This window comes from Physeter macrocephalus, chromosome 17, assembly GCF_002837175.3.
Source record: "Physeter macrocephalus isolate SW-GA chromosome 17, ASM283717v5, whole genome shotgun sequence".
In the NCBI taxonomy this organism is placed as follows: domain Eukaryota; kingdom Metazoa; phylum Chordata; class Mammalia; order Artiodactyla; family Physeteridae; genus Physeter; species Physeter macrocephalus.
In genome coordinates this window covers 38,618,328-38,641,845 of record NC_041230.1, presented here as the reverse complement: position 1 = coordinate 38,641,845, position 23,518 = coordinate 38,618,328, and the positions used below count along the sequence as shown (strand labels likewise).

At 41.7% G+C, this 23,518-nt stretch overlaps 2 protein-coding genes across 5 annotated transcripts in view; both read right to left on the bottom strand.

Moving 5' to 3' along the window:
- The window catches only part of TANGO6 (transport and golgi organization 6 homolog), a 180,590-nt gene extending 167,625 nt beyond the window's left edge, over window positions 1-12,965 (bottom strand). For all 3 annotated transcript variants that reach the window (XM_007110768.4, XM_055079350.1, XM_028477698.2), the window contains exon 1: window positions 12,854-12,965. In XM_007110768.4, coding sequence (XP_007110830.2) covers window positions 12,854-12,950 — 97 coding nt within the window. In that variant the 5' untranslated portion in view covers window positions 12,951-12,965. The remainder of the gene's footprint in view (window positions 1-12,853) is intronic.
- A 4,514-nt stretch (window positions 12,966-17,479) lies between these two features.
- CDH1 (cadherin 1) overlaps window positions 17,480-23,518 on the bottom strand; it is a 96,439-nt gene continuing 90,400 nt past the window's right edge. For both annotated transcript variants that reach the window (XM_007110766.4, XM_055078974.1), the window contains 3 exons: window positions 23,109-23,239; window positions 20,919-21,062; window positions 17,480-19,245 (listed from right to left, as the gene is read on the bottom strand). In XM_007110766.4, the coding sequence (XP_007110828.2) occupies window positions 19,036-19,245; window positions 20,919-21,062; window positions 23,109-23,239 (485 nt within the window). In that variant the 3' untranslated portion in view covers window positions 17,480-19,035. The remainder of the gene's footprint in view (window positions 19,246-20,918; window positions 21,063-23,108; window positions 23,240-23,518) is intronic.

The window sequence follows — 23,518 nt, the reverse complement described above, 5'->3', positions numbered from 1 at the left end:
CCCTCATGGAACTTACATTCTAGTGAGGCAGATCACAGAATATAGACAAAGGGTGCAGACAGATTAATTTAATCACATTCCCCCCAGAATATATATTCTCAATTTTTCCTGAACTTTCTTAAAATGGTCTTTACTGCCCTCTCCCGGTGAAGGAGCTCATATACACTCTCAGCAGTTGACATACTTGCTGACTCACTCCTTGAAACACTCCTCTCGGTTTCTGGGACAGCAAGCACTCTTTTCCTGGTTTTCCTCCTACCTCCATGGCCATCTTGCAATGTCTCCTCTGCTGGCTTCTTTTCCTCTACCAGATATCAAAATGTTCCAAGGCTGGTCCTGAACTCTGCACTCTCTTCCTCGACAATCTTATTCAGGCCCAGGTCTTTAAAAATGATCTGTAAGCTAACAGCTCCCAAATTTACATGCCTGGCTCATATCTACCCTCTAAGTTCCAGGGACATATTTCCAACTGCTGAATGAAATCTCCACTTGGATGTTTTTAGGCATTTCAAATTCAACAAACTGTTGATTCTCACGAGTACCTTTCACTACCTACTACAATCTAACCAGGTTACTAACTGGTTACATCTCCATCCTTTTCCTTTTCTCTCTTCTCCAATCCATCACCAAGTCTTGTCTGTTCTGCATACTAAATGTTTCTCAAATTCATTCAATTTTCTCCACTTCACCACTGCAACCTTTCTCTAAGGCATGAACATCTTTAAACTGAACTAGAGCAGCAGCCTCTTAACTGGTTTCCCTACTTATACTCCTCCTCTCCCAAAAGTCTACTTTTCACACATCAGATAATCTTAATATTTAAAATAGATTTCTCTTGGTGGAAGTGTGCACATACACTCCTGATGTGTATATATCTTAAGTGGAAATGCTGAGTCATAGGTATCTAGAAGTCTCAATCTAAATATTATCTCCTCGGGGGTGGCCTTCCTTGACCAATCTAAAAGCCATGCCCCACACTATTAACTCTGTGATAACACCCAATTTCTTTTCTCCGTAGTACTTATCACAATCAGTAATTATTTTATTGGTGTTTATTTTCTTTCTTCTCTCTCAGAGTTTAAACTTAATGAGGGTAAGCACCATGTCTCTCTTGCTTGGTCTGTGCTTTGCACAGTACATAAAGTAAGCCCCAAATGAGTATCTGTTAATTGACTGAGTAAAAGAATGAATGAAAAGAGTAATTAATAAAGATCTCCTTATGACTTCCCTGGTGGCACAGTGGTTAAGAATCCGCCTGCCAACGCAGGGGACATGGGATCGAGCCCTGATCCGGGAAGATCCCACATGCCGTGGAGCAACTAAGCCTGTGCGCCACAACTACTGAGCCTGCACTCTAGAGCCCGTGAGCCACAACTACTGAGCCTACGTGCCACAACTACTGAAGCCCGTGCACCTAGAGCCGGTGCTCCACAACAAGAGAAGCCACTGCAATGAGAAGCCGGCACACTGCAATGAAGAGTAGCCCCCCACTCGCCGCAACTAGAGAAAGCCTGCACGCAGCAACAAAGACCCAATGCAGCCAAAAATGAATAAATAAATTTATTAAAAATTTTAAAAAATAAAAATCTCCTTAAAACTCCTAAAAGACCAACCCTCCCACAAGATAACAACTATCAACTCTGGACAAAATGTAAAAAGCAAATATCTGAAGGTGCCTGAAGGTGACAAAAGTGAGCAAAAACTAGGGAAGGCACTCAGAAGGGAAAAACAGCATTGAGTAAGTTTCCTGCTTTTTCTTGCCTTTTAGACTGGGGTTAAGCCTTAGCATAGCTAAAATTCTAAGAGAAACCCATTGTCTTACTGGCTTGAGAACCAAAGCACAGAATTCAGGGCAACTACAGCAGGTGGAAAATAAGAAGAGAAATATCAGAAAGGATAGAACCAGAGAGGAACAGCCCCCAGTTCTATATAAACTGTGCCCAAATCTCTGGCTAATCTTTAAACTAAGCACCTGTGGGAAGAACTTCAAATAGGTCAGCTAAGATTAAAAGAACTGAAGAGTTGCTGCCCACCACAGAAGAGACAGAGCTTGGAGTACGAATCAGTCAAGTTAATTGCCTACTTTAAAACAAAACAGGGATTCTCTGGTGGTCCAGTGGTTGGGACTCTATACTTTCACTGCCGAGGGCAAGGGTTCAATCCCCGGTTGGGGAACTAAGATCCCACAAGCCATGAGGTGCAGCCAAAAAAGAAAAACAAAAAAAAACCAAAAAAAATCAATACTCTCTGGAGGACTATAACAGAATCCAGAGTTTCAACAGCATATCCTACATGATGTCCATTATACAATCCAAAAGTTCTAGACAGATAAAGAAACATGAAAACATGACCCACCTCAAGAGAAAGACAATCAATGGAGACTGATCCTAAATGACCCAGGTGTCAGACTGAACAAAGGTTTTCAAGCAGGTCTTATAACTATGCTCAAGGATATGATGGGGGGACTTCCCTGGCAGTCCAGTGGTTAAGACTCTGCACTTCCACTGGAAGAGACATGGGTTTGATCCCTGGTTGGGGAACTAAGATCCCACATGCCACACGGCACAGCCAAAAAAAAAAGGATGTGATGGAAAGTATTAATTATGAATGAACAAATAGGGACTCTCGGCAAAAAAGTAGAAAGTATTTTTAAAAACCCACATGGAAATACTAGAATTTAAAAATAAAATATCTGAAATTTTTTAAAAAATCAATTGATATACTTAACAGCTTTGAGATGACCCCCCCAAAAAATTAGTGAACTTGAAGATATATCCCTAGAAATTATCCAATCTGAACAACAAAGAGAAAAACATTTTAAAGAAATAGAGCCTTAGGATCTGTGAACAATATCAAATGATCTATTTGTAATAAAACAGAGACTAACTAGAATAAAAGGAGAGGAGAGAAAATGGAGCACAAAAGGATTTGAAGAAATAATGATCAAAATTTTCTAAAATTTAGTAAAAAAAAAAACCATAAATCTACAGATTCAGTAAGCTCAGTGATGCCCAATCAGGATAAGTAGAAAGAAAATAACATCTACACATATTATACTCAATTGTTAAAACCAGAGATAAAGAGAAAATCTTGAAAGCAGTCAGAAAAATATGACACTTATAGGGGACCAATGCTATGAATGGCTGTGAACTAACCATCACAAGCAATGAATGCTAAAAGATAGTAGAAAAACACCTTTAATGTGCTGACGGGGAAAAAAACCTGTCAACTCACTATTCTATATCCAATAAAAAGTAACCTTCAAAAATGAAAGTAAAATGAAGACATTTTCAGAACAATGAAAACTAAGATAACTGACTGCCAGCAGATCTGGAATACAAAGAAATGTTAAAGAAAGTTCTTCAAGCTGAAGGAAAACAGTACCAGATGGAAACTTGGATCTTCAGGAAAGAAGGAAAAGCATCAGAAATGGTAAATATGTGGGTAAATATAAAAGACTAATTTTTTCCTCTTAATTTCTTTAAATATATGTAACTGTCTAAAGCAAAATTTATAAAATTGTATTATGCGATTTATAACTTACATAGATAAAATAAACATGAAAACTACAGCATAAAACCTAAAAGTGGTGGGGAGCTGTAAAAAGACCCTTATAGTTGCAAGGTTTTTATGAGTCCTGTGAAGTAGTACAATATTAATTCTAAGCAGATTGTGAAAAATTAAGGATGTACATTGTAATCCCAGGATGACTACTAAAAACATAATATGAAAAGGTGGGTTATGGTTATAAAACCATAATAAAATGTTGAAAATATAAATGAATTCAAGCAGCAACAGACTTCAAAACTAAGGTTAATATATCTTCTAAGAAAGGATCAAAATGCAAGTGATGGTAACTAAAAGGGTGTTCAACAATGCATTATTTATAATAGTGTAAAATTAGAAATACATGTTGAGTAAATTATGGTCCACCTGTATCCAACGTACTGTATGTATATGTAATATTTATTTTGTTTATTATTGTCTCTCCACCAACTAGAATAAAAACTCCTTGAGGACAGCGATGTTGCTCTGTTTTGTTCACTGCTGTATTCTTGCCTGGAACAAGGCCTGTCTGACACACAGTTGCTGTTCAAAATAAGTAGTTATTGAATGAAGGAAAAATGGATTATTTGAAGCCATTAAACTATGTTGAACATTATTTAATGACAGGTTCACTAAATATATTCTAAAGTGAACAGAGTATGAAACACTACATGGGCAAAAGATATGAACAGTTTACAGAAAAAGAAATGCAAATTGCTCTTAAACATGAACATATGATCAACCTTGCTCCTAAGAGAAAAGTAAATTAAAACTATACTGAAATATCACTTCCCATCCATCAAGTGGCTAAAATCCAAAAGTTTTTATAACACATTTTGTGTTTTACAGAAACACACACTCTCATACATGGCTGGTAAGGGGCTAAAATGGTACATCCCTAAGAAGAGAAATCTGGCAATATCTAGCAAAATTACATAAGCATTTAACCATTGGCCCAGCAATCCCTCTTTTAGGAATCTATCCTAAGATAGACACACAGGCAAAAATGCAAAGTGACATATACACAAAGCTCCTCATTGCCATATTGTTAGCGAGGCAGCAGGAGGGGAGGGATAGGGGTTGAATCAAAGTGTGCTTTGTTTTGCAGAAACTGACGGTTAAATCATTAAATCACAGAAAGTTTCAGATACCAGCTGTCCTAAGAAGGTTACAATACATCCAACAAGATACTACAGTACAAGCAAACACCCAAGCACCTGCTTGCTTGCAGTTTTGGGCAACCTGAAGTAACTGTTGCCTCACTATAATGCTTATGGATGATCATGCCTGCCGTTTCATGAATATGCATGCCCCCCAGGCTTAAACCTTTCCTGGTCCAGTGGTTAGGGGAGACAGTACTTTGAGAACTACTGTAACAAAGAACAAACTGACTCCATACTGGAGCTATTCCTTTAGCTCTAACCTTTGTGCTCTGTTGTCTGTACTTAGTCATGCTGGCTCTGCGGCTCTGCACGTCTGCTCCTCTCCTAACAGAATGTTGCCTAGTGCCTGAAATATACATGATAGCCTTTTCTCAATGCTCTGCCTCCCAGGCTTGACCTTTAAAGGTATACACTTTTCCTTTCGCATAGAGATTAAAAGTTGCAGAAGAGAAAATTACATTTTTCTCAGTTAGAGGTTTATAGGAACCATCATGACTAGACCTATGCGGACACCTGCAAGAATGTGGGTCTGGCCAGCACCAAGAAGTCTGCAACAAGCCACACTCTTTCCCCTTTTAGTATAAAAGAAGCCTGAATTCTAACTCAGGTAAGATGGTTCTTTCGGACCCTAGTCCACCATCTTCTCAGTCTGCTGGTTTTCCGAAGAAAGCCGCTATTCCCTGCCCCAGCACCTGTCTCTCGATTTATTGGCCTGTCATGGGAGAGCAGTGAGCAGTAAGAGCTTGGACTCTGTAACACTATCTCCCTGACTCCTTACTTGTCTTCTGCTTTAAGAAAGTACTTGGGACTTCGCTGGTGGCACTAGTGGTTAAGAATCTGCCTGCCAATGCAGGGGACACGGGTTCAAGCCCTGGTCCGGGAAGATTCCACATGCTGCGGAGCAACTAAGCCCATGCGCCACAGCTACTGAGCCTGTGCCCTAGAGCTGGTGCTCCACAACAAGAGAAGCCACCGCAATGAGAAGCCCTCGCACCGCAACAAAGAGTAGCCCCCGCTCGCCACAACTAGAAAAAAGCCCCCATACAGCAACAAAAACCCAATGCAGCCAAAAATAATAAATAAGTAAATAAATAAATTTATTTTTTTAAAAAAGTACTTGGTGTGTTCATTGGCTAAGCACCCCAAGCGATGGACCCACTGAGTCCAGTAAAAGTATTTCTTACATTAACAAAAGGCTTAAGACAACCCAAATATCCATTAATAGAGAAATGATGAATAAACAGTAGCATACCCACATAATGCAATACCATGCAGCTGTAAAAGGGAAAGAGGAAGACTTCTGTGTACCACTATGCAGTGATCACTAAGACATATTGAATTTAAAAAGTAGGGTGTAGAAGAATGTATACAGTATGATAACTTTTGTGTTACAATGGGAAGGAACATGAAATATATTATTTATTTTTATTTTTTAAAAAAGCAGTGGAAAAACAAATTAAAAATTAACTAAAATAAGTTGTCTAAAGAGAGAGGGAGAGATCAGTGGGGAGGAGACAGGGATGAGTTTTAGAGTTTTCCTTTTGGAGCCCTGTATTTTTTTCATAGTTAAAAAAATTAAATCAAAAAGAAAATTCAAAATACTCCTAAAAATAAAAAACAAATGAACCTAATCTATACTTTATGTCCAAGGTTGCCAAACTACAATCTACAGGTCAAATCAGGCCTACCACCTATTTCTACAAGTAAAGTTTTATTGGAACATAGACATATTATCTTTGGCTGCTTTCGAGCTACAACAGCAGAGGTAAATAGTTGTGACAGAGACAGTATGGATCACAAAGCCCAAAATATTTACTGCCTGCTTCTTTACAGAAAAAGTGTTCCAACTCCTACTCTAAACTAAGTTAGCAGCACAACCACACAGAGAATTATTTCAAGTGACTTGAAATATAGAACTCTGTACATTCTGAGGACAAAAACAAACAAAAATCCCTTAGAAACAGCAGGTTTGTTGATGATAGTAATGTAGGATTTGTTATTTTAAAATATTATATGCATGTGTGAATATATTATATATGAATATGTAACTACTATATATTTGTGTGTATATATATGAAATAAGTAAATACATTAATTTCATTAGGAACCAATATTTTCAGATAAGAGAAAAACATACAAAGATAAAAATATAAAATATAGTAAAGAAGAATGGCTAGGGCTTCCCTGGTGGCGCAGTGGTTGAGAGTCCACCTGCCGATGCAGGGGATGGGGGTTCATGCCCCGGTCTGGGAGGATCCCACATGCTGCGGAGCGGCTGGGCCCGTGAGCCATGGCCGCTGAGCCTGCGCGTCCGGGGCCTGTGCTCCGCAGCGGGAGAGGCCACAGCGGTGACAGGCCCGCATACTGCAAAAAAAAGAAAAAAAAAAAAGAAGAATGGCTAGGTGGACAAATACATGTTAAAGAATCTAGGTCATGGTATACAAATTTTCAATGTAAAATTCCTTCAACTTTTCTACAAGCTTAAAATTGTTCATAATCTTAGGAAAAATTTAAACTCTATAATATTTCATTTTAATTGGGAATATCAGTACGAACTCTTGTTTGTCTTTTGAAAATCCACATATTTCCTAGTTCCAATCATTGAAAAAGTCTGGATGCAATGACACTTCAGCGGCAATAAATGTCACTAGTGTCTATCTTGTGGTCTCTAAATATCACTTTTTCTTAAAGAGATTTGTTCTCAAGAATGCAGCAAGAAATGTGTAAGATGAGTCTGAGATATCTTATGCCTGAAAGCAAAGAAGCAGTCAAAGACTACTAGGGTTACGAGGGTCACATCAGAGTCCAAGAGCCAACTTGAATGGGTCCCACAGGCCACAAATGGAACAATTAGAGTATCAAGAGTAATGAGTACAGGACTTTCCTGGTGGCGCAGTGGTTGAGAATCCGCCTGCCAATGCAGGGGACACAGGTTCAAGCCTTGGTCTAGGAAGATCCCACATGCTGCGACTAAGCCCGCGTGCCACAACTACTGAGCCTGGGCTCTAGAGCCCGCGCGCCTACAGCCTGTGCTCCACAACAAGAGAACCTACTGCAATAAGAAGCCCTCACACCCCAACGAAGAGTAGCCCCCACTCGCCACAACTGGAGAAAGCCTGCACACAGCAACAAAGACCAACATGGCCATAAATAAATAAATAAATAATTTTTTTAAATAATAAGTACAATAACTGAAACATGTATATACAAAAATCTATTCATAATAAAACAAAACAAAAAAAATCACTCCATTGGCTACCTTTGGAGACTGCTGAGACACTAATGTATTATTCTGAAAATTGAATAAAAGAATAGAATGGGGCTTCCCTGGTGGCGCAGCGGTTGCGCGTCCGCCTGCCAATGCAGGGGAACCGGGTTCGCGCCCCGGTCTGGGAGGATCCCACGTGCCGCGGAGCGGCTGGGCCCGTGAGCCATGGCCGCTGAGCCTGCGCGTCCGGAGCCTGTCCTCCGCAACGGGAGAGGCCACAGCAGAGGGAGGCCCGCATACCACAAAAAAAAAAAAAAAAAAAAAAAGAATAGAATGAACCTAACTTTATTAAAATATATACGTGTGTGCATGTGTACACACATAGAAAAAGACCTCAAAAGCTATACTTCCAAGTATTAACAGTGATAATCTCTGGATGGTAGGGTTTTGGGTGATTTTTCTTTTTTGCTTTATTATGTTAAAAAATTTTTTCCACAGTGACTATGTATTGTTTCTGTACTAAAAACATATTTTAAGGTTATAAAACAGTATGCAGTATATGAGATTTTTGTAAACAAAAAATATATATAATCCCCAAAATGTAATCTCTGGATAGTGGGATTAAGGTCATTTTAATTTTCTTCTTTTAGTTTCTCTAATATTTTTTAAAGCTCTACTATAAGGAATATTAACTACCACTATGAAAAGAAAAACGAATAACACTTTTTTTTTTTCAACATAGTGAGAATCAGAAGAGTAAGATTTTCCCAATATTTCTCTAGGACTGTTCAGGGCAACTGTTCTGACCCACTGGCAATAGTATCTGGTTTGTTTGGGTAATATATACCTAAAAAGAAAATGAATGCTTTCATAGCTTGTTGCCACTAACCATTAAGATGCCACTAAACAATCTCTAAGCGACCTCCTGTGACTTTATAAGATCTTGGAACCCAAACATGGGACAAAAAGAAAGTGACTTAAAACAAAAGCTATTAACTGTTTTCCAAGAGCCCCTTAATAAAGTGGTCTCCTCTGCCCTCTACTGGTGACAAAAATAAAAACTACTTGAAAATAAATAGCATTCTCTGAGAGCAGCAGTTCTCAAAGAGTGGTATAGGGTCTCAGGTTTTGAAGCCCTTCCCAAGATTCTCTCAGAAAGTCTACAAGGTCAAAACTATTTTCATATTAATACTAAGACATTATTTGCCTTTTACGCTCTCGTTCTCTCTTGAGTGTACCAAGTCTGAAAAGTTCACTGATGAGTTCAGATTCCATACTATAATTAACCTTTTAAGAAATTACCTCTTGTTGAGTTTTAAAGAGGAATACACGCAATTATCTGAAAAGATGATGGAAATCGCCTCCCTTTGCAACTAACTACCTACCTATGTGAGTATAGATTTTCTTCATCTATTTCAATCAAGACAACCTGTCATGACAGATTGAACACAGAAGCAAATACAAAAATCCAGCTCTCTTCTAATAAGACAGACATTAAGGAGATTTGCAAAAATGTAAAACAATGCCACTCAAATGTAAAACAATGTCACTCTTCCTGCTAAGTTATTTTATTTTGCAAAATACATTTTTCATTAAAAATGTCATGTTAACATGTAACAGGTTACTGTCATATTTAAATAAAGTTAAAAGGTTTCTCCTGAGGTCTTAATTTCTAATACAGTAAATACTGTTACACATGACCCACAGGAAAGCTCTTTTAAGTCCTCAACACTTTTTAAGTGTTAGAGTGCTCAAACCAAAAAGTGTGAGATCTGAGGCCTTAAAACAATGTTTTCCAAATTACAGTCACATAGCACTTCCACGATTTTTGCCATTTATCTGAGTACCAGCTGTATTATTAGCTTGTTTGTTTCTTCAAATTAAATCATTTTTTAAACTTAAATTAGTAATAGTATACTGTCCTAAGGGCTTTGTGTATTTAATTCAATCCTCACACCAACGCTGTGAGGTATGGAGTATTATATTATTATTCTTGTTTCCAGATGAGGAGACTAAGGTTAAGCTATTTGCCCCAGAGCATATTCAACTCTGGCAAGCTCACTCCAGAACCCAAGCTCTTGATCACTACTCGATGCTTTTCAGCCTCAAAATATTTCTCTACATACTGCCTAAAACCATCCGTATCACACTTTGGGAAATGCTGCCCTCATAAACAGTATTATTTATTCTTCCCAATCACCAATGTAAATGTCTATGCTTTGTGACATTTGAAAGCAGACTTCTTAATCTGTGCAGTAGTTTTTATTAAGTTCAAAGCACAAAGCAATATGGCGTGCAAAAATAAGGGTGATACAGCTTCATTATTTACAAATCACCAAAATTTCCAGCCCCCCACCACCATGTAATTCAAATTTAATGACAGAGTTCAACAAATATATATTTAGTGTAGAAAGTTATTTTTTAGGAAAACCACTGCTGAGATGACCTCAAGCAAAACTTCACCAGAACTGAAAAACCCCCTTCAAATTCTGCTTAACACACTTCCTAATAATGGAGGTGAAAATGTTATTCTTATTTGCCCCATAACTGAGAACAGAAATGGAAGGCAGGGGAAGAGAAAACACTTAATGCTGTAGAACTTTTGATGGCTCAAAAGAGAAAGACTAGGGCTTCCCTGGTGGCACAGTGGTCGAGAGTCCGCCTGCCGATGCAGGGGACGCGGGTTCGTGCCCAGGTCTGGGAAGATCCCACATGCCGCGGAGCGGCTAGGCCCCTGAGCCATGGCCACTGAGCCTGCGCGTCCGGAGCTTGTGCTCCGCAATGGGAGAGGCCACAACAGTGAGAGGCCCGCGTACCGCAAAAAAAAAAAAAAAAAAAAAGGGAAAAACTTGGTTTCTTCCCACCTGGACTGAAGTCTACTTTCTCTTGTAGCCTTCCCCAGCCCCATCCCTGAATAACTCCTTCTCTATCCAATTGCTACCTGTACCATCCATTCACCAAGAGTATTATCCTGCCATGTTGAATATCTTTGGTCTATATGTGGAGTACCATCTCCCCAAACAAACAAGATGCTTGAAAGCACAAGTTGTTAAATAATATTTCTATCTCCAAAAGCACTGAGGATAGAATACTATATACAGTTGACTCTCAGTAAATATTACCTCAAAGGTAGTCAAAGGCAGATGAAAAGACGTTTAATCTAGCTGGATACAATTTTAGCAAATACTTTAATCTTGTCTCAACATCCTCTGTCCATTGGGAACATGTGAATACTTATTATGCACAGGTATTTTTTTAATTCCCTTAGCTGATATGATAAAATAGCAGAAATATTCACACAATATATAATAGCCTGTCTGTGCAAAATAATATCATTTTACCAAGTTACTTAAATTATTCTTTTTCAAATAGGAATGCTTGAACTCTCCTAAGCTAAATGAGTACATGTATGGAACTCCATCACATACTCTTTGAGAGTTAAAGAGGGTCTTCCAAAAATGAAGTGTATATGCTTTGTGACAGATGATTACTTCCAGACTTTTTAACTTATTTATTCCTGTTCTCAGTCATGTTCTAGACTGTTTCAATTGCTGTACAAGCAACCTCTCCATTAGCAAGCTAAAATTGTATTTTGCACAATTTTAATTGTACTTTACTTCTTCATTGGGGCAAAGTAGTATAGTTACCATACTGCAGTTGAAGGTGTCTGAATTCAAATCCGAACTCTACCACTTAGACTGGCATTGTGCAATTTCTAATGTACCTGAGCCTTGGTTCCTTCATCTGTAAAATGGAATACAAGTAATACCTATCTCATGGGATTGTTGTGAGGAAAAAAAAAGATACATACATAAACAGCACACTATAGGGACTGATACTTAGCAGGCACTCAATTACTATTATTAATAATTTTTTTTTTTGCCTGCACCTCGCGGATTGTGCGATCTTAGTTCCCCCACCAGGGATTGAACCCGGGCTCTCTGCAGTGAGAGCACTGAGTCCTAACCACTGGACTGCCAGGAAATTCCTCATTAATAACTTCTTTTCACTTGCCGCAAGTATGATATAATGTTTCGGGAGTTTTCGCAGTTTGAGGGGCAGGGGGGGAAATCTCAAAATCTGAAACTGGGAACATCACCTTCATGTACCTTATCTTGCTCACGCTACAAACCCCTTCCTCCAAATTATACACTCTAATTTATAAGTAGGGCCCTATTTCTTGCGTATCTTTCTCAAAGCTTCAGATAACATCAGAGGCTCCAAACTGAATAATCTGCCTTGGTCTGAGAAAGGAGTTCGGCAGACCTTGGTTCCAGGTTCGTGTTCTGCCTCTAATTTCACCATGTGATCTTGGTCAGGTTAATCTCTTCGGTGAGCCGTGGGCGTCCTCACCTGTAAAAGGAGAGTGCCAGGCTACACCACTCCCAAGGTCCCTTCTAATTCTAAATTGGGAAGATCTTATCAACTCACCAGGAAAGATTAAAAGTGACGGTAAATCCCTAAATCCTCGCTCCAAAACGCAACTCAAACGGCACCGCTTCCTTTTTCTGGACTCCTTGGCACTTTGTACAAATCTCCAGTGTCCACATCTGACCCTGCGCCCTCAAGAGGCTGGGCCCTCTCTGAGGCTGTGTCTGCAGTCCCCTTACAGGGCTGCAGCAGGGACGGCTGAAATCACGCACCCGAGGTGCTTAACACCGCGCCTGGCCCAAGCTAAGCGCTCGAGATATTGTACTTGGTTAGTATCAGTATTCAACGGATCCCAGCCCTCCCTGAACCTCGGTTTCCTCAAGGGTAAAAGGAGGCTGGACAGACCCTGCCCAAAGCCCCCAGGTGCGGGGCTGGGCGGCCTCAGGGCCAGAGGGGTCCCGGGGAGGGCCTGAGGGGCGCACGCCGCGGGAAGAAGGGCAGCCCTGGAAGACCGCTGGCCCTGAGAGTCCCGGGTGCAGCCAGGCGACGAGATCCGTCCTCTCACCTCCCGGGCTCAGCAGCAGCTTCAACGCCTCCAAAATCCGCTCCAGACCACACGTTTCCAGAACCCCGCTGGCCGCGGTCTGCCGGAGGGCCGCCATGACTGGAGAGGGACGCGCCACCTGCGACCTGCGCAGGCGCCTCAGCGGACCGGCGTCGGCGCCACGTTGAGCGTGGCCGAAGCCCTAGGGGCGGGGCCCGCGGCGTGGGGCGGGGTCGACTTGGTTGGGACTGCGACCTTCACGAAGAAATCTTTTCTCGGGCCACCTGTACTCCCCGGGGGCGGGGGAAGTAAACATAGCTAACACAACTTACCTACATGCACGATTTCAGAAACTCAACATGTTTAACCTCTATATAAAGAAAAAGGATGAGAGAAGTAGTTTAGTTATGACATAATATGAATTTCATTATGAAAATATTTGAGTACCGGAACGCTGAAGGTCATAGTGAAACAATCAGTTGCTGCACCTTCTTATAATGAAGTTTGGGTATGTAAAACAATATTCAACCGTTGAATTTCTTCATTAGTCATATTTAAAAATAAGTACTAAACACATCCATTGTGAATAGCTACAAATATTGTTATTGATTATATGATTTCTTAAATGGACTCAGTTCCCAATAAAAGCTCGATCTTTGCCCTATTTACAGGCATTCCTGGAAAATTCAATGTCTATTAAAATCGTGTCCCATCAAAATTGAGTTAATATGTAAAACAGAATGCTTTGGAGATTTATATCATCGAAACAGGTTTTCACCTACATGAATCCTGGTGGGACATTCAAAAGTCATGTTGTCTGAAAGGCATGCTGCAAATCCAGGACAATGCTTCTGAGAGCAAGACTTCAGCACTCCTGCCTCTCCCTTCACTCAGTCAATAATTTCTCCTATCATTGTCACAACCAGCTCCAATACCCACCTCGTGAAACTGCTCCCAAGAGGCTGTCCTGGATCTCCTTGAGATCCCCTGAGCTAACCTGAGTTCATGACTGATGCCTGCTCTTCAGCAGTTAGCTGCTGGAAGTCTCGGGAAATGGGATGCACTCCATATGCAAGACCATGCCACCGGGGGAGGAAATTGTTAATTTAACTCTTCTCAGTGAGTCAGGCCCCCTCCAGGTCACTCCCATTTCTCTGGGCTCCAGCCCTAGTCCATCAGCCATTTCCTACTCTCTAGAATGAGAAGATAACAGAACCATTTTCACTAGGCTATCTTAGGGAGTTAAAGTGATACTGCTCTCAAGTATTTAGCAATGTCTGCAACAGAGGAGATGCTTAATAAATTTTACCTGGATCTTCCTCCCCATCTCTTCCTCAAATAAAACCTGCCAAAATATCTATAAATTGGAGGAATTTTTTTTTTTTTTTTTTTTTTTTTTGCGGTACGCGGGCCTTTCACGGTCGTGGCCTCTCCCATTGGGGAGCACAGGCTCCGGACGCGCCGGCTCAGCGGCCATGGCTCACGGGCCCAGCCGCTCCGCGGCATGTGGGATCTTCCCGGACCGGGGCACGAACCCGTGTCCCCTGCATCGGCAGGTGGACTCTCGACCACTGCGCCACCAGGGAAGCCCTGGAGGAACATTTTTGAAGGGGAAATAAATGACCTACAAAATTTCCTAGCACTCTTTTCATTATATCCCACCCTAAGTTTTGTCACAGCCGCTCCGCGGCATGTGGGATCTTCCCGGACCGGGGCACGAACCCGTGTCCCCTGCATCGGCAGGTGGACTCTCGACCACTGCGCCACCAGGGAAGCCCTGGAGGAACATTTTTGAAGGGGAAATAAATGACCTACAAAATTTCCTAGCACTCTTTTCATTATATCCCACCCTAAGTTTTGTCAATAGACTGTTTTTCTTCAATAATGTGTGGACACAAGTTCATTTTGGGGAAAAAAAATTTTAAGGTCATTTCAAGGTGTTAAACATTTAGCAAAATGGGTGTAGGGCATCGTGTGGGAAAGGCCCACCCCTAATATTTGTGGGCATTAGTGAAAAATACAAATGGAGGCCCTCATACCATGTCTAAATATTTCAAAGTATAAATCAAACCAGTAGACAATATTTTATTAAAATATTTTCTATCCTCCTACCTTGAAAAATACACCAGGTTTGAATTGAGAATTCTCAGACTTCACCTCAGAGCTCCATACCGGACAAGGCTATATGGGAAGAGCCAGCCACCCACCTCTGGCCTGACCCCTTTTTATTCTCACTAGCGTCTCCATCCTTCACACACACACACACACATGCAGACACCCCAGCCTGGATGTGCACATCCAAGCTCTGTTCACACACCTCCAAGAAACTACCACTTGGCCTCCCTAAGGCTAGGAGCGCACACACAGGGATCATGGTGCACCTTCCAGAGGGCAGACCAAGTGAAGAGGCCCACAGAGCCCTGGAAGCAGACTCAGGGGTGGCTGGGCAGGAAATTCGAGGGTCCCAGAACCTGGAGGGTGGTGTGGGAGGAGGGTAAGGTTTGGGAGTGAACAAGCCTGGCCATGGGGAGGGGCATGGTGGAGGAGGCCAGGTAGAGCATGGACCCAGGGCTGGGGCCTTCCCAACCCAAGCCTAAGGGCAGTACTGATGTGGGATTTCCACAAGTTTAAGAGGGTTCCCAGAGATGAGACTCCTTTATACCAAAGCATTATGGCACCAGATTTTATCTTTCAGGCCCCATAGCCCAGATACCACAAAATGATGTGCATAATCTTAAAAGCAATGTCATGAAGATCCTATAAAATTTTTTACAGCAAGAAAATATACCCCACATGGAACACTGGGTGCATTTTAATTCGTGTTAGAGGAGTGCCTAGGGCCTATAAGGTTGTAATTAGGCCCTGCGTCTAAAAAAGTGGAAGCATTCTCAGGCTTCTCCAGGCCTAAAAAATTATTCAAACGGGCTTTTAAGTACCCTATGTCCCAAGAGTCCAGTATTTACACTCACAGAATTTTAGTTTGTAGGAATTGAATGCTGGTAGCCCCTTCCTCAGTTTGCTCTGGGCAGCTTTGTTAAAACACAGAAGTGCAGCTTGGAGACCCCCTGGTAATATGCTATTAAACATCCATCACAACCAATACCCTCAAGAGCTACATGGAGAGGGCGCTGCTTCTCTGCAATGAACCATATGGGGTTGTTCAAGACGCACAAAGAAGTCTGTATTGGTGTGAAACACGTTTAGTTGATTTGAAGTTAGCCAAGGGACCCAACCTTGTCAGGAACTTTAGGGTCAGCAGCCGAACAAGCGATTTAAGCAGGCTGGGGGCTGTTTGCCTCAATCCAGACCTAACAAGCCTAAAGCATCCAATAGTTATCAACGGCTGATTTTATAGAAACAGAATTCCCATCAAAGACTCCAGCAATTGAAGGTTCTTATAGGTTCTTATCTTCTAAAGTCACATGTGATTACTGGAGTGGTTGCATTCCATTTTCCATAATTGACCCCCAGTTCTTTATGATATCGCATATACACATAATGGAATATTATTCAGCCATTTAAAAAATGAAGTTCTGGGCTTCCCTGGTGGTGCAGTGGTTGGGAATCCGCCTGCCAATGCAGGGAACACAGGTTCGAGCCCTGGTCTGGGAGGATCCCACATGCCACGGAGCAACTAAGCCCGTCCGCCACAGCTGCTGAGTCTGCGCCCTGGAGAGAAGCCACCGCAACGAGAAGCCTGCGCACTGCAACGAGGAGTAGCCCCCGCTCTCCGCAACTAGAGAAAGCCCGCGCGCAGTAACGGAGACCCAACGCAGCCAAAAATTAATTAATTAAAAAAAAAAACTCTTTAAAAGAAAATGAAGTTCTGATACATGCTGCAACATGGTTGAACTTGGAAGACATTATGCTAGGTGAAATAAGCCAAATTTAAAAGGACAAATATTAAATGATTCCACTTATTTGTTTGGGATGATGAAAAAGTTCTGGAAATAGAGGTGATGGTTATACAACATTTTGAAGGTACTTAATACCACTGAATCGTACACTTTAAAGTGTTTAAAATGGTAAAATGTTATATTTTACTACAATTTTTAAATCTACCAAAAATAGTCATACCCCTCCAGCAAAGGAAAGTTGCAAGCCCATACCAAGATTTCTCAATAGCAGCACTGTTGATATTTTGCACCTGATAATTCTTTGTGGAGGGAGGCTGTCCTGTGTGTTGTAGGATGTTTAGCAGCGTCCCTGACCTGGACTTGATGCCGGTAGCACCTCGCCAGTCATAACAACCAAAAGTATCTCCAGAAATTGCCAGCATCCCCTGGGGGAGGGGGCCACAATCTTCCCCAGTGGAGAAGCACTGCCCTGTACTAACTTTGCTGACCTACAATGGTATTTGAAGCCCTGCTTCTTTCTATCCCTCGGCACAACCCACAGTAGCCTCCTGACAAGGAGATTTCATTGGTTTCACTACATGCCACATGGATGGATATCCTTCAAATAAAGTGACCTTAGGTGCTCAGCTTCCCCGCTATTCTGCCCCAACAGAACGACACAAAGTTCAGGGCAAGTCATTTTAATATGAAGCTTCTTTCTCCATGTTTTGAATAAGCTCACCTAACCATTTGTCTGTCTGGCCTGGAATTGTGTAATCAAATAAAACAAGTTTGACAATGGTGTAACAAAATTCTTTAATAAAATTTATAAAAATGAATATTTAAGAATAATTTTTTCCACCTTGAATTGTTTTCCTTTTCCCAAAGAAAATACAAAATTATCAGCACCCACACACATATACACTCAAAACTACAGTGACATTCTCTACACAGAACTACATTAGAGTTTAAATTGCTGAAAAATCAAGACAGTTCTAAGAAGTGGTTGCAGGGATGGGTTTTTCTTCCAAAAACAGCTGATAGATAGGGAAGCAATTTAGATAAAGTTCTGGTCTCTGGTTGTCAAAAGTTTCTCAAAGGTTGCATTTCAACTAACAAAGGATCCAAATTAAGGTTCTCCCTACCCTCACCTCCCTTTGCTAACACCCTTTCAAGGAGTGTTTTCTTCCTGCTCCTAAGAAAAAAAAAATTTGGATTTTTAAAACATTCTGAAGTTTTCATGCACAGTTGGAATTTGGGGCAAATGTGTCCAGACCAGCCAGCATTTTCTATAGACATCGACAAAAGCAGGCACTGGGGATTCTGTGCTTTGGGTACAAACCACGGTACAAGGATCCTGGCAGGAAACGCGTGTTGAGATTCCTCTCCTCTTTCAGAATTTTCAGGGCTGGAAGTAGAGCCACCTCAACAGTCTTCAGCCTCAGTTGGCTCAATTCCCAGGCTCAGTGACAATCTCCCCTGCCATCTCCACGGCCACGTTTCACATTTCCCCTCTGCTGTGATGAGCCAGCTTCTGTCTTTGGCTGCAGCACTTCAGGCACTATTCTGAGTCCCGGAATATATCACTCTTTTGTTTTAGGGATAAATGAACATTAAAAGTTCAGTGGCACCTGAAAACTCACCACCTTTTCTGGTCCAGGCTCCCTGTTTAGAACCAAAGCACCCCATGACGACATTCACATAACAAACATTCTTACTCAGAACAAGTAAACTGGATAGATGCCCATTTCAAGTTACGTACTCAGGAGATGGAAAAGGAAAACCGTTAAAAGGTCTTAAGAGTACACAATACCCACTCAGCATATGGCCAGACTAAGACATAGCCTCTTTCCCTAAAAGAGCCCAGTAATTTCTGCATCAGAGAAATGTGATAGAATTCAGAGGGAGTAAGAATGGATATTAGAACATGGGACACCAGTGCAGTGATGGGAGGAACAAAAGCACACAAATTAATTTCTTTATATCTACAATAGGGAAATTGACCCCTCACCTTCCTTTTAAAAATGAGACAAAGCCCTTAAGGAAATCTGCCAGTTGCCAGCAGAACCTTCTGAGGCTGAAGCTACTCTTTTGCAATATTAAAATTTGGGGGTCTTTTGGACATCGTCATCATGTAAAGAGTGATGAAAGGGAAAAAAAGATTCATGGAATAAGTCAAAATCATTCTAACACACAGATTAGATCTATAAAGTGGAAATCATAACTATCCTATCACTGATCACGGGTCTCTTCTCCAGAAACGCATCTCAAGTGAAGGGAGCTGGAAAACCACCAGGAGTATTATTCCCGCATTTCCCATCACATGAGTGTACGGACCCATCTGTCTCCCCATCGGTCTTGAGTCCCCTAGTCGTCCTCGCCGCCTCCATACATGTCTGCCAACTTCTTGAAGCGACTGCCCCATTCGTTCAGGTAGTCATAGTCCTGGTCTTGGTCTGACTCCGAGGAGTTCAGGGAGCTCAGACTAGCAGCTTCGGAACCGCTTCCTTCATAATCAAACACCAGCAAAGAGTCATAGGGTGGGGCCGTGGGGTCACTGTCAGCTGCCTTCAGGTTCTAAAGAAGGAAGACAAGAGGATCTTTCATTGAGAGGAATCGCACACCTGTCATCCTAGGCAAGATGCCTTCTTTTGGTGCGTAAAGCCAAGTGTTACCGCACGACAATGAGACCATCCTGCAGAACGCCAGGAGCACTGAACACCAACAAGGTAAATGTAATACAAACTGGAACGGAAGATGGACATGATATACTGTGAATGAAAAGAGAAAGTATGCAGAATGTTTTCCCCCTAAACGAAACTGGTAAATTATATGTAGGCAGGGGAGATGAGCACCAACCAATCAGGATGGACAGAAACTAAAAACAATGAGGACAGTCATACCAGGCTACACAGGCTGCATTTCAGCCCGAGAAGATCTGAAAGGATGAATGCCAAACTGCTAAATTAACTTTGGTGATTATGGTCAGGGGAACTGAGGGAGGACTTGCACATTTTTTCTTTATATACATTTTCATAATTTATATTTTTTTAAATAGCAAACATTTTATTTTTGTAATTAAGAAATAGCTATAATCAGATATGATGATACACAAATGAATCTGAATGGAGGAAAATACCTGAATCCAGATGTATCTAAAAGGGATGGTTTAAAGTGGCCCTTCCTGTTCTCAGTTTTCTCTAAGATCCAGTGCCTAGAATGTATCTGGCTTGATCACTTCCAACACTGCTGTGCTTTTTATAGCCCTTGGTGACAACAACTCCCCAGGGAAGCTAAAGCAAAACCTGCCCCCCACCGTGAAGACTTGCTGAAGGCCACTGGACCATCAGACAAGCCCTGAAAATCATTCCAGCGACCGAGCAAGTAATCAGGTAACACAGTTTAAGGAAATAGATCCCACTGGACTATTATTAACTTACTTGGTTCTTTGCTTAACCCCACCAGTTCTTCCTCATCTTACCCTAAGCTAATTAACTTAATGCCTATTTCCCATCCTCCCTTGCATATAGGGACAATCCTGTGACAGTCCTGGCCAATAACATGTAGGATGAACTTCCTTCTTGCCTAACAGTTTGCTAGAAGATTTTTGCCCTCTGCTCTGCCCTTCCTACTTCTTGACAGGAAAACAGGCTCAAGGCCTGGAAGTGTGGCAGCCATCTTGTGATCATAAAGCAACAAGCATGAGAACAGGATGTGCTTAGATCACGCAGCAGAAAGGTAGAAAAGGGTGATGCACCAGCCTAGACTGCTTACCCTAGTCTTCTATTTGCGTGAGGTAAATCTACTCATATCTATTTAAGCTTCTGGTATTTATAGTTGAATGCATTTCTGATATATACAACATGGAAACTATTTTTCTGGCCCTCAGGTAGCCTTGTGATACACATTTAACATTACATCCCAATGTAATGCAGGGAAAGAGAGACCCATTAGTGAAACGAAACTGAATCTACTTTGAATCTCTTTAGTTTCATTTCTTATTCCATTAAATCTTTTCAAGCAAGTCTTGGTTTTGCTGTATGAACTTTGCAAATTCCCTAAGACTAATTCAAAGTGCTATTAGTTCTGAAATTTAGATGAGGCACAAATAAAAAAACAAATAGGGCTCAGGGATGAAAACATGTTAAAGGAAAGACTCTAAAGAATTTTTTCCACTTCTGACACAACTGCTCCTTTCCAAGTTTAGAGATGAGTTTGTTGTGTCTTGGCTTTTGACTCTGCTTACTTACTTCATCAATAAAGTTTCCAATTTCATCAGGATTGGCAGGTCGGGGTCGATACTGGGGCACACTCAGGAGGGTTGGAGCCACATCATTGCGAGTCACTTCGGGCCGAGCATCCAGGCCCCTGTGTAGCTGGCTCAGGTCATAGTCCTTTAGAGAAAAAGGGAAAAGCATAGCAAAGAGTAAAATAGAAACAGTCACAAACACAGGGTCATATTTGGTTTACAGATTATGGTACTGGCTAAGGCCTTAACAGTCAGCTGTATGATATCTACAAGCATGTGCCAATGTAATCTGAAATGGCAGTTGGTTGGTTTTTTTTTCTTTTCTGAAATGGTAGTTTTCAACCTAAGAGTCTCCAAATAGCACTGGAAGGAAATATAGCATAAAATATATAAATAAAAAAAGAGTGAAATATAGCATAAAAGCCTTGTGAGGAACATTTGTGGGTACAAATGTAGACTGTTTTACCTTATTAACTTTTCATAGGGTATGATTATTAGATTATTGTTCAGAAAATATTCACTCCTTTCCCACCCTATCCTCTGTGAAAAGAATAGAAATCCATTAATGTAGGGCTATGCCCTTTGATTTGCTTTGACCAATGGGACATTGGGACACATGACACAGGCAAAGGCTTTAACTGTACTTTGGCCTTACCTGCTGGGACAAAGAAGATAGGAATTACATGGAACATTCCCGGACACAACTCACAGCACACAGCCATCTAGCCAAACGCAGGCTATATCAGCCTAGCCCCAGCCTACCCACACATTCTTCTGAGCCTAGATGCCATAGACTGTTTGCGTCCCCCCTAAATTCACATGTTGAAACAATGTGATGGTATCTGGAGGTAGGACGTTTGGCAGGTGATTAGGCTGTGACAGTGTATGGAGCCCTCACGAATGGGATTAGTGCCCTTATAAAAGACACCCGGAGCTCCCTTGCCCATTCCATCCCATGAGGACACAGTGAGACAAGGGCCATCTATGAACAAGGAAGAGGGCCCTCACTAGACACCGAATCTGCCAGCACCTTGATCTTGCATTTCCCAGCTTCCAGAACTGTGAGAAATAGATTTCTGTCGTTTATAAGCATCCAGTCTATGGTATTTTGTTATAGCAGCCCAAATAGAGTAAGACACTAGCCGAGACCAGCAACTGTCCCAGCTAACCCACAAACGCACAAGAAAAACATGCTTATTGATGTGTGCCACTAACATTCTGGGATTGCCTGTTTTACAGCATTATTGTGGTAATAGCGCAATAATACAGGGTAAGGCAAGTTAAGACCATCTCCAAAATCAAGAGAAATAAAGAAGGCCTGAAGAATTAACATCTACAAAAAGCAAAAAAAAACCGTTTGGCACAGCTACAAACTCAAAGGAAACAAAATATTAAAACAGATCATTCCTCGTGCTCCGCAACAAGAGAAGCCACCACAATGAGAAGCCCGCGCACTGCAACGAAGAATAGCCCCTGCTTGCCACAACTAGAGAAAGCCCGTGCAAAAGCAACGAAGACCCAATGCAGCCAAAAATAACTAGATAAAATAAATTTATAAAAACAACAACAACAAAAAACAGATCAGTTGTTCTATGTCAAAGATAATTTGAATAAAGTTCACGTCCTGGAAATAGCAGTGAGGAGAGTAGGCTCTGGAGTCAGACCACCTGGTTTTACTTCTTCCTAGCTCTGTGACTTTGGGCAAATTGCTTAACTTCTCTGTGCCTCTGTTCATTCATCTGAACAATAAATAAATGTTAGCAATGCTGTATTGATGATGATGATGGTGATGATGATGACGGTTAATGACAACATCTCTTTTCTTGGGTAGATGAAAGGTCTTTAAAAAAATACGCAAAGTGGGTTTCCCTGGTGGCGCAGTGGTTGAGAGTCCGCCTGCCGATGCAGGGGACACGGGTTCGTGCCCCGGTCCGGGAAGATCCCACGTGCCGCAGAGCGGCTGGGCCCGTGAGCCACGGCCGCTGAGCCTGCGCGTCCGGAGTCTGTGCTCCGCAACGGGAGAGGCCACAACAGTGAGAGGCCCGCGTACCGCAAAAAAGAAAAAAAAAAAAACAGAAAAAAAACGCAAAGTGACACAGAGCTATTTCAAATGTCTGTCTTCCACTAATCATTGCTTCCTCCAAATAAAGAGATTGCCATTACGCTTTCTCCCATGGTTTTAAACACCCACCTGGTCTTCTTCTCCACCTCCTTCTTCATCATAGTAATAAATGTTGTCCCGGGTATCTTCTTCTGGGGGCAGTAAGGGCTCTTTGACTACCCTTCTCCTCCGAACAAGTAGCAGAAGCAGCAGAATCAGGACTGGAGTGGGGACGAGAGAGATAAGAGCCACAGGTCAAGAAGGCCGTAAGCAGCGGCTGGCACAGAGCACCACCGCCTTGCAGACCAGACAGCTGGCTGTAAGACAACTCACGTGTCTTCGCATCCCTGAGGTTAATATATGCAGCACTACACAGTGGACAATTGCATGAGAACTCAATTGCGGTCTTTAACTGGACCTTAAACCAATCAGTCATTTCCCAAAATCTGGAGCAAAGTACTCCAGGCAGCAGAAACGGTCCAGGCAAAGACTCCAGGCAG